The following is an 11574-nucleotide window of genomic DNA, read 5'->3' on the forward strand; positions in this document are numbered from 1 at the left end:
TGGGCAAACTTTCTCATATGGAGTCGATCCTTTTTCTTTACTGTGTTCAAACTGGTAAGTCTAATAGATAGTCCTTTTGAGTTTTTGCCTGACTGCTGCTCTGCTGTCATGTTGTGCAGGTTGGTATAAAGGTTTGAAAGTTTGTGTGTTTGACTTTTTTTTTTTTGCAGTTACTATTGTGTGCAGCTAAATATGGAGGTTGAAAATTAGATTAGATTTGTGATTGACTTTTTGTGTATGCAAGTTCCCAAAAAGTAAATGGAATAGACAGAAATGGACGCTAGCACTAAGGACGAAGGACTACGTCTCCTGTCATCAATCAGTTGTCAGAAGCTGGCATTTCAAACCAGAAGACTGAAGGCATTAATCTATTAGTCTTGTATTCAGCTTTTTGATCTCTATTATGGTTTTTCTTTAATCGCAGTTTAAGTTTTATGGTTTTTTTAGGCTTTTTCTGAATTTTACATTGGTGTCTATGGGAGAGAGCTAGAGTGGGAGAAGCTGTAAAGGTTATTGGAAATTTTTTTCTCTAACTTGCCGTCACGGCCACAATTTTGCCTCTTCATATACAGTTGTAAAACTCACACTAACAATGGCCATATTTGAGGAACTATGAGGAAACAGAAAACACACAGTTGTATAATATATATTTTTCCATGTTTAATTATGTGCAAATACATCTGACTAAAGCATGTTTGTTAAAGTTTCTACACTTTTCATCACAGACCAGAGTTTTCAGTGAATTATCCCTTTAAACCCTAGATATTAATGATACCAAATAATTACATACAAACCTTTTTGTTGTGTAACTACAGGTGTATATATGAAGCAAAGCTGCATATTAATTCATATTACAAAAAGATGGTACAATCTATTCCAAACATTAAAACCCCATCAAAGAAAACTTAAGTGAACTATAGTCAAGGCACTTAGAATTACACATGAAAGAAATTGGAAAACAAAACATCAACAAAACAGCTGGAAATCAAAGACTACATAACTGAAAAAGGCAAATTTCCATCTCAAACGAATAAAAAACAACATCCTAGCAAACACTACCTGTTGCCATTCATCCATAAAGTGCATTACATAACGTTTTCTAGGCCGAGTTTGACTTGTGGTTATTGTACACTTCATCAAAAGTGAAAACAGCTGGCACACACTACCGAGTACAAAACCTTAGCCTCTCAAGTGTTATAAATATGGCTGACGGATATGCCTGGTAATAGTGTTCATGTTGATATGGTGCCATAAGGCTGCACAGTGTTTATCAGTCACTTATATCTCACAGTTCATCTTGAAAAACCCCTTCTATGATTTTTCCTATTATTTTGAACAGTCTGAATTTCTTAAAACCAAAGTGGGCTTGTTAAAAAGAAGTGATTAGCTCTAAATATCTGCCCATTTTGCAATATTGTGGTTTCCTTCTTCTCTCAGATCCAAATTTTCAGATTTTTAAAAAGGCAAGTCATTACCACTGAGCTTCAAACACAAGCTTCATTGTGTGCAGCTTGACTGCCGATGATGTTCAACTTGAAATAAATAAATGTTTCTGAATTTCGTAAAAGGCAAGTTCACCCAAATGAATCTGACTTGCAGATAGTTTTGATTTTTTTGTAAGAGATTTTGAGAGAACTCATTCTCCTATCTCAATAGGATGATCAAATTAATTAATTAATTAGGATATGTGAGGATACTACCCTCAGATCTTTGTTGAAACTGAGGTCTATGGCACATTATCTATGCAAAGATGAGTTAATGCTAACTTATTTAATATATTCCTATATTTTTTGAGAGCACCACAAACAAAATTCAATTAACCTAGACTGTATCAGGATAGTGGCCAAACTCTCAGAAATGAATATCATAATATTTTTAGCAGAGAGCATTGATATTGCAAAGAAACGTAGAGAAATGTGTCTTTTTATAAATTCAATACCTGCACGTCATAGACTTAATAGACTTTTGAAGAATCTGAGTCCAGGCCAAGTCTACACTCTGTGAACAGGTAACGGCATCAGAAGAGGTTTAGTTATGTAAATACCCTAAATTGGTACAATCAGCGTCTAAGAAGTGAACCGTCAGGGTATTATACAAACAGATGTGTATGTGTGTATAAATTATGTATTATTGTACACAACTACTGCATTAATCCAAACCAACAAGAGGCCACATTACCTAGGGCACCTCTTGGTACCACATGTTACAAATTCTATTGTCCTGTAGGACTTGGGTTAGTAATTCAGGCATGCCACTAAAAACACAAGGGAGTGCAAAGGCAGTTTGATGCCAAATTTGAGTCTGACTGAAGAGCCACATGGGGGTGTTGTTTCTCTGGTTAGAGAAGAGGACCTCTTGTCACATGTAGGGAGCGATAAGGCAATGCCAAGTCTGTAGAAACTGATTATGGCTGAGGTTTTCTGTAGATTGTCACAGTTCTAAAAGCCATCAAACCATGGAGTAGAGTGATTCTTCAGGTGTATCTTTTTTTATTTTATTTCTCTGAATGTCCACAGGATCAAACTGACCCAATCTTGCGATTATGATACGAAATTCACAACAAGTGAACTAGGCCGCTGGGACATTTCCATACAGTTAAAGATCAACTTAGCCTGAGGTTTGGAGAAAGGAGGCCATTAAAATTCTTAAAGGAAACTGCACAAGCTCTTCAGAAATAAAGTTCTTTAAGTGCTAGTTATATCATCCCACGACCCAACATATAGGTGGAAATATTAGATTGTTTCACTAAAAAAAAAAAAAAAAAAAAAAAAAAGTTCTTCAACCTGCAACTCCATACATGGGCTTTTAGGAAAAAGCGGCAGCAGGTCCAAATGTAAGGTGAAACAGAGGAGTGCGGAAACAAAGATGGAGATATGGAACAGCGATCCGACGGAAGGAAGGAGGAGTGGTGTAGTAGTGCAAAGGGAGACTGATGAGAAAGGGAGTCAGACCATTGTTGGCTGTCAGTCTTCCAGCTTCTGGTGGCAAAGCTGAGTGACCTGGATGACCGGAGGAGAGGTGCTGAGTGACGGCCCACACCAACAGGCAGAGAACCGCATTGGTTGGACCTCACACCTTCCACTGGAGAGAGAGAGAGAGAGAGAGAGATCACAGCAGAGGTAAAGTATCTCACTAACTGATGCAACGTGAGAATCGTACACCTCAGACAACACACAGAGAGAATGAGCAAGGAAGTCCAAGAAATGCACAGCAGGGAAGAGACATTAATGTAGCCTGAGGCGTGAGGCATCAATGTCGTAAGACATGTTATTAATGCCACAGCACCAGTAGGTAAACGGACACAGGTCCACTCAAGACACAACAGGAAGACAGGTTTTCTCTCTCATCTCACAGTGCACGACAGATAATAAAGGAACATGTCAGGGGCTTTAACTACTGGTCTCCATTTTAAGTACATATACAATATTCTGCATGTAGCACCAGGAACACACAATCTGCTATCAGTTGATATGAAAATGTAAATTTATATTAACCATAAGACAGAATTCTATGAGCTCTTGCTTCAAAACATGATAAAAAAAAAAAATCAGTATCTGAATAAATTACTACCTGATTGTTTTTTAAATAATCTGTAATTCGGATTGTTTTGGACCTGTCCAGGGTGTACCACCCAGAGAGAGCTGGGATAGGCTCCAGCAGATCCCTGGGACCCTGGTTAAGGAATAAGGGGGTATAGATGATGGATGGATGGACAGATTGTTTGCCAGAATAGTTTTCTTCTTTTCAGAGCATATACCCATTTTTTCCTGATTAAGAAAACATAGGGGGAGAGGAAAGGGGGAAAACCTGAAATCCAACAACCTACAGTTCCCACACAACACTATGTATGTAAAGGAGAGGGGCAAGCATCACGTATGATGCGGTACACTAGCATGACAGTCAGAAAGATGCACAGAGCACAGGACACTGCAATACAACGGATGAACACCACAGTTTGGGACAAATCATTGAATACAAGAACTGCAAATACTACTCAATACTTCACTGTTATTTTACCAGGTGTTGAGACATCTGGTCATCAAAATTGATGATGTGGCCTTTAACTTTGTTTTTTTTTTTTTTAGAAATAACCAAAACCAAACATTTTTAAACACTCTTCTTTAAACAGGGGTGCAGACTGGTAAGGGTCCCATAAATAAGAAAACAAGCAGTGATGGTACTTTAAACTGCTTTTACCTGTGAAATGTGCTATACAAATAAACCAGCCTCGCCTAAATGAAAAGGTTTTGGGCCTAGGCATAATGACGTCACACCTTAGTTTCTAAGCTGCAAGAGCTACTTGTTTTAAATACTGAAATGTCCTGATTCATAATTACATTTGATCTAATTGACCTATTGGCTTGAGTGAAATTTTAAATGTGAACTAAGATGATAACAACTAAATTTGTGATGTGATCGACTGCTGGTTTCACTAGAGAGGGATAACCAGTCAGCGGTGTTGTACTGAAGCTGGTGTCCTCTCTAATCCTAATCCCAATGTCTTAAATTGAAGTTATGAGATAACATCAGTGATATGAAGCAGATATGAAATGCTGTTTGGCATTTTGACTGGAAACAGTCGACGAGGGCTGAAAGAGAGAGATCTACCTGAATAATCTGCACACAGAGCATAACTACGCAAAAGTCACAATAATTTGGCACTTTTACACACCATAAATTTCACTTTTTAAATTTAATACACCCACTGGCAGATCCCCTTCCCTTCACTAAAAAGATATTTTGAAGTATTATTATTGACATAAGTTGTATTTAATGTAAAAGCTGAGTTTTAACAAAAGGTTTGTACCCCTGTTCAAAGTTTTGTGTCCACTAGGCCACCGCAGTTAAATGTGTATATAAATGAGCTTGTGTGTGAAAATAATGTGAACCCATCTGACACAAAATGCAGGACCACTCCATTATACTACAGTTAACAGTGGGATGCGTGTAAATGAGAAGAAGAGGATTATGAAAAGGCATAAGGTAAGCCTGCTTAGCTGGTATATATGAAGTACCTCACATGTTATGGGCTCTGTTTTCAGACTGGGGCAGGATTGCTGTGAAACATGAGGGAAACAAAACACAAAGGGAAGGAAAAACATTTTAAAAAGCAAACTAACAGCTGTGCAAATGATGAAAATAAGAATAATAATAATGATAACCATATCACTTTCAAATCACAAACATATAAAAACAAACAAACAAAAAAAGAAAAAACAATCATTTTTATAGGACAAAATAGCCAAGTCTGAAAGTATGGCTCTCATTTGGGCTAAATTTCATTAAAGAAAACTATTATTATGTTGAGATTCTTATCCATCACACAAAAAAACTAACAAAAATTAAGAACAGGTGACCCTGAACCATCCCTTAGTTATGCTGCTATAGGCCTAGACTGCCACTTACAGATGGCTGAAACCTTTAACAAAGGAAACAAGAAGAAAACTCTCAGTTTTCTTAACCCTGACATGTGCTGTGCTACAGTGAACTAAATATTATCAAGATTTCACCTCACTAAAAACACAGACACATTCATCAGGCTTTGAACAACACACACACACACACACACACACCTGCAGACCAGACACACTGCTAGCCTTCTTATATTCTGTGTCTAGACCACAACATTAATGATGTGGGCTAGATAGAAAATAAATAAAATAACTCCCTTTGAAATCATTCTACTGACTCTTTGTATTTTTTGTGCTGAAGACTGTTGTTTTTTATGAAATCACAATCTGTACATGGGAAGTAACATACGCTACTTTCAGGCCCTGCTTTGTTTTCTATGCTGCATTTACAGATAAGGCTACAGGTCCAAAGACAGCAAAGCGGCTCAAAGTCATGATGATTCCTCCACTGGTGGGACGTTGTGCCATTATTACACCAAACATAGCGGTAAATGATTTTACCAAATGTATTATCCTTTCCAGCTTAATGCAAATCAACATTTCTTGCTTTTTTTCCCTCCTCATCTATGTAGTAACAGTGGAAAGGGTGGAATGAGATTTACCTGAGAGGGTTAATTACATAATTAAGTGTTTATTGGTACATACAACCCTACATGTTATTTATGTGTGTGCCGTCTGCGTTTTTACCCAGAGTCGTCAGGCATGTCCTGATCAGCCTCCGCGGCAGATGACTCCACATCTGCATCTACGCTGCTCTCGCTACTCTGAGCCGACAGACCGCACGATGACTCCGGGCTCATGCATTCACCACTGGGACAGCCAGAGACAGACAGTCTATCTTAGCACTCAGACTGCAATAACTACTTTCATTTGTTCTGCAGCACATACTGTGAATAAGCATCATGCACCATATTTTCTGGGCCGGCCCCAGTTAAAATAAAGGTTTTTAGTTTGTAAGAGGTACAATGTTATCTTCAATTGAGTCAAGAGTGCCATCTAACGCTAGTGACTACTCGACAAAATTATTGTAAATATACACGTGTAAGTCGCTTCGCTATTTAAGTCGCAGGACAAGACAGTGAACTTAAAAAAAAGTGTGACTTATAGTACAGAAAATACGGTATTTGTTTCTATGTTACAATGGTGTCAGGGTTTGTTGTCTCTTCCCATATCTTATGTTTGTGTGTTTGTGTGGGTTTACTGACTTGACATGCCTCTCCAGTTTCAGGATGTCCTGTTCCCTCTCCTCCAGTCTTCTCTTCAGGGAGGCAATCTCCTTCTGCTTCTCCAGTAATTCTTTCTGGAGACGATAATTGCTCTCCTCCAGAGTCTCACAGAACGCCTGCAGAGAGGCAAGACCAGAAAAAAACATATTTGATGAGAGAGGAGCAAACTCCTTAGGCAAACAGAGTGAGAGGCACTGAAGACAGCGATAACTTATTTAGGACTATAGGTTGTCATGTAAACAGGAAGACAATCCACACACCATCAAGCCACTTATATAATAAAGGGCACAAAGGCACTGTACATGCACAGACATACCCTGCTTTCCTCCAGACTATCAAAGGGCCCCGGTGGGTCATCCAGACATAAAAACTCTCTCACAGCCACACTGGAAGAGAGGAAGGTGAGAGGTGTAACACTTGTGCATTTTGGTGTAATTACAGATGGGTGGAAAATTGAAAGTAAAAAAGTAAAACCTGAATGCCTGACTGATAAGACTGCATAAAAAGACCGATGACATGACAGCCTCATTAACTGATCGTATGATACGTCATAAACTCAAAACCTTTAATGTTAACAGACGGGACATGAGCAAAATTAAAAATTCACAGTACAAATCAAAGAAATTTTGTACATGTACATAGACAGTGCCGTACCACCATCACCAAACCACCAAATAACAAGACTGATGTTCATCCCTGCCAATTCAGATAAAAGACAGCACTTGCACTTTGACCAACTTCATGGTGGTTTGTCGTTTAACTTGTCACCCATCTGTATCTATTTGCTAACTTGTGGATGTTCCACATGTTAGATTAGATCAGAGACTAACACAAATTATACAAAAACAACTTTTGCATCTGCACTGATGTGCCTAACCACATAAAACCTTTGGGTTTTCCACTTTTTGCCGCCAGTCATGAAACCACTGTACAATCATGTCACGTACCAGTTGGCAATGTCCTTGTGTGCGACGAGGTTTTGCAAAAAGGCCTGTAATCCCAACTGTCTGTCTTCCAGGAAGTCAGTGTCATAGTTGTCTTTGAACCATCGTTTAGGAGGCAGCGAGAGGCGGAAGCCTGGAAACATCTCCTTCAGCTACAACACAAACACGCAGTGAGCGACATGACCTCTCCTTCATCTAGCTGCATTTAGTGTTTAGGCCAATCTGAGTTTATTGACATGTGTGAACATAATGAGACAGAGGTGGTAAAGCACGTGACACATATTGAATTGTCTATTGTAAAATGAATTGCAGGTTAAATTAAGAGACACATAACACAAAAGTAGAAAACTGATTTCAGTAAATATTTTTTGATACTTCTTGATAATTACATGTAGAAATGCCGTGCTCATTTGTGCTTCCTTTGCCACAGTGATTCAAATATACCTGATGATGAGACATTTCCAACCAGTTAAATAATGAACAATGGGATTTCTACAGTCATACAAAATGCAGAGCAAAGGATCAATCAGCACAGCACGAACATTACAGCTGCCTCTGTGGAAAAGCCACAGGAATGGATGTCCACACCCTGTTTGCACTGCCTTTTCCCTCCTTGTTCGTTTCAGGGTGTTCCCATCTACTGTGTTGTCCCTCATCCTGCAAAGGATTACTTTGGGTAAATACGTTCTGCCTGTTTTAAAACTGTGTGAAGGAATAGTAGGTTTAATCTATAGAGCCTTTCGTCATAGCTTCTTTTTACTTCATATATAACTTCTGCAATCTGTGACCAAGCTGTCCCTCCTGAAAACACAAGATCCCTTTCCCCTGGTTGACTCGGGTCTTTTGGTTGTTTAGGAACACTGGGCTTCTTTCTGCTGTGCTAATTGCTTCCACAATTAACTCAAAAACAAAAGAAAGAAAAACAATGACAGTGTCTGCAAACATGGATGGATGCCCATAAAGAAAAGCTAAAGATTGGCTTAAAATCTGGGGGCTGCCCACACTTTCCACACAATCACATGTGCAGGCGACATACCTTGTCATTGAGCCGAGAGAAGTCTGTGTACCTTCTAAAAACAACCCAGCTCTCATCTGGAGTCTTCCTGACCAGGATTTTATATACCTACAACACAGAAAAGTCTATACTGTCACGGTACTAAACACTGTAAAAGTTCCCTTTTGTCAGGTGGACTTGTGACAAACACTTGCAAAAAATATACTAAATAACTAAGAATAAGGTGCTAAGGTGGTGTTTTAGTGTAATATACAGTTAATTCAAATGAGTCTTGTCCCTCTTTTTCCTGAATACAGCCAATACTTCAGCTTCAGTGCTGGGATGAACAAAACTTACTGACAACACCTACTGTAATTAATGAAACCTCATAAGAACTTGGTTCTCCATGGTTTTGCTATGTGTTTGTAGAGGACTTGCCTTCAGCACTGATTATCCCTGTGCTGCCCTCCTACTACAGCTCTAGGCAAACAGATAAATAGGTTTACATGTGTTACAAATTTTACACAAATTGGTCACATTAGCTGCTTCTCTGGTTTCATACCGTGAATTTGGCCCTCTCCTCCATGACCTCATATCCCAATACAGTAGGAGTGATGGGCCTCTCTTCGTTCTGCTGGCTCCCAGCAGGATCTGATATGGAGCGGGGGCAAGTGGAGTACTCTACAGAAGGCTCTAAAGTCCCATTGACCCTGGCCCTCGTCACAGGGCTCTGGAGGGGCGGAGGCGTCCGGCTACGGCTGCCTCTGTCCATGCAGCGAGACTGGCGCTGGGATCCCAAACCTCCCCATCCTCTTCCGTGGTCCTCTCTGGTCGTCCTGGCGTTGGAGGACGGGAACTCCAAACTGCTGGAGACACTGCCTAATGATGAAGCTCGCTGGGGTCGTCTGAGCTTGCTGCTACCCCCTGACAAGGCTCTGTCCATGGGCACAGGGACGGGCACAAAGGGTGAGGCCATCCTGTGCTGCCCCGCCGGCGTCGGTTCGGCTTTTCACATAGACGCCGCGCTTGACTTGTGGTACTGTGTGATGATGGAGTGAAGGAATAAAGCTCAGCTCCGAGGGGCTGGCAAAGACTCTGAAGACCCTGCACAATAAAAATGCAACTTCATATCTATAGGACTTAACCAGACTACATTTCCCTATATATAGATTCTATTATGGGATGCTCATAACTCTCTGGAACTTACACAATCTGTCAGCAAACCTTATGCTGAAATGAGTGTACCAGACTGTGAGGGCAGATGAATTATTGAGATGAAGCTCAGGCCATTCATAATTTATGGATTTGTGCATTATGTGTAAAATTCATGAAGTGGAAAAAAAAAAAACTCCTGTAAAAATCAATACTGATACTTTTATCCACCTGTTCCCATGAAAGTCTGACCAATCCCAGGTGCCTTGGTGCTTTAGTTCGTGATTCAGGTTCCAAAGGTTTTGTGATTTGGCTTTTTAAGGAGCTGCTTCTGAAACCAAATTATATTCAGAGAAACCTGTTTAATAGGTCAGATTAGCAAGTGAGCTAACTGCGGTTTGTGACCTTTTTACCAACAAGCACCAACTCCTGTCACAAAACGTGCCACGTTTCTAGCCGTGAAGCCCACCTGCTACAGCAACGATTCTCATTTAAGGTGACCTGTCTAAGACTCAGCACCACGGTCACTGTAACACCTACAGCTAATGTAGCTAGCGTTAGTCCCAGCTGCTTAGCGTCAGTCAACAAAATAAGCTAACTAAAATTTAGATTAACGTTGCGATAACAACTTTTTCCATTTCTGGTTTAAGCCGAATCGAGCAGTAATCACTAATAGTTCCTAAAATGTCTTCAGGTGTTTTCTCTGATGTGTTTTCCATATGTAATAAATACGACAACGCTTAACCTGCACGATTTTGAACGATGTCTGGTTTGTCCTCTATCTCAGTTAAACAGTGTTGACATTAGCTAACAAGCTAATATACACCGGACTCCCCCGCAGTGGACAAGGACCTTCTCTTACCCCAAGAGGCTGATATCCTTCCCCTTCAGGAAAATATCATCCCTAACTAAACACATAAAGCCCGATGTTTGCTCGTCCTGTTTATCATCTCCTCCCCTGGTCCGTCCATGTTAGCTGGTTTCACTCCGGACCACAAATCCTGCTGCACCAGGAACAGCCGGGGGAGGGCGCTGTAACACACAAAATGCTGCAAGTCAGCTGCAAAAAAAAAAAGAAGAGAAGAGGAGAAACACCTGGTGATAAACAATAAAAAAAAAACAAAAACTAAACAAATAAACTGAAAAATGAACTCAGACTTGTAAATGTCAACACAAATTAGACAAATGCGTGTTAATTCATTTATATTTTACAAAACCAAATATTTTTTTCACCTCAGTAAATACTAAAAAAAAATGTAAGCACAGAAACCTCTAAAATTACAATATGTTTTTATTTAACAGCAACAACTCAAAGCATGTCTGCTACAAGGGAACACTAGACAATGAAGAGCATTTTATCCAAATGTACACAGGATAATATCACTGGTTATCATGCCCAGGAGGAGGAACTGGCTGAACTACCATCAGGCTTTGTGGTGACTGATTGCTATGAAACCCTGCTCATCTGTTTGTAGCAAATGTTACTGTAAAATGCAAAATAGACAGAAACGCCAGCATGCACAGATGAAAAAAAGCATTAAAATAACATTTGTTCAACATTTTTAAATCAATATTATGCTGAGGTTGTTCCAATTTAACAATCTGATGCAGTTAATATTTTTATCACTGATATTTCTATACTGACGTTTCCGAAAATTATTTCTTAATACATTGTCGACTCCACTTTGTTTCCTCCGTATCCACACACACCTTTCCTGCACCGTGTTATTCTGTTCAGGGCCATGTGGGATGTCTGTGGTTTGCCGTCTCATTACAGAGCACACCCACTGGCATTAGACATGGACCCAAATCATAATATGGGTGGATGATTCTCTCACTAATGGGTG

At 39.7% G+C, this 11574-nt stretch overlaps 1 protein-coding gene across 4 annotated transcripts; it reads right to left on the bottom strand.

The window, feature by feature from the left end:
* Window positions 1–604: 604 nt before the first annotated feature.
* Window positions 605–10743, bottom strand: snx16 (sorting nexin 16). 4 transcript variants are annotated; one of them, XM_026292793.2, is made up of 9 exons: window positions 10590–10743; window positions 9138–9679; window positions 8618–8704; window positions 7585–7733; window positions 6954–7023; window positions 6626–6753; window positions 6099–6221; window positions 5016–5057; window positions 605–3081 (listed from the first exon to the last, which is right to left on the bottom strand). In XM_026292793.2, the coding sequence occupies exons 2-8, from the start codon at window positions 9549–9551 to the stop codon at window positions 5039–5041; spliced, it is 990 nt and encodes a 329-aa protein (XP_026148578.1). In that variant the 5' UTR covers window positions 9552–9679; window positions 10590–10743; the 3' UTR covers window positions 605–3081; window positions 5016–5038. The 4 variants fall into 4 exon arrangements, with proteins under 4 accessions (XP_026148578.1, XP_026148577.1, XP_026148576.1 ...); XM_026292792.2 differs by having other exon boundaries at window positions 606–3081; window positions 5021–5057; window positions 6617–6753; XM_026292791.2 differs by having other exon boundaries at window positions 606–3081; window positions 6617–6753.
* Between the last annotated feature and the right edge of the window lie 831 nt (window positions 10744–11574).

The sequence above is a fragment of the Mastacembelus armatus genome, chromosome 20 (assembly GCF_900324485.2).
Source record: "Mastacembelus armatus chromosome 20, fMasArm1.2, whole genome shotgun sequence".
Lineage (NCBI taxonomy): Eukaryota > Metazoa > Chordata > Actinopteri > Synbranchiformes > Mastacembelidae > Mastacembelus > Mastacembelus armatus.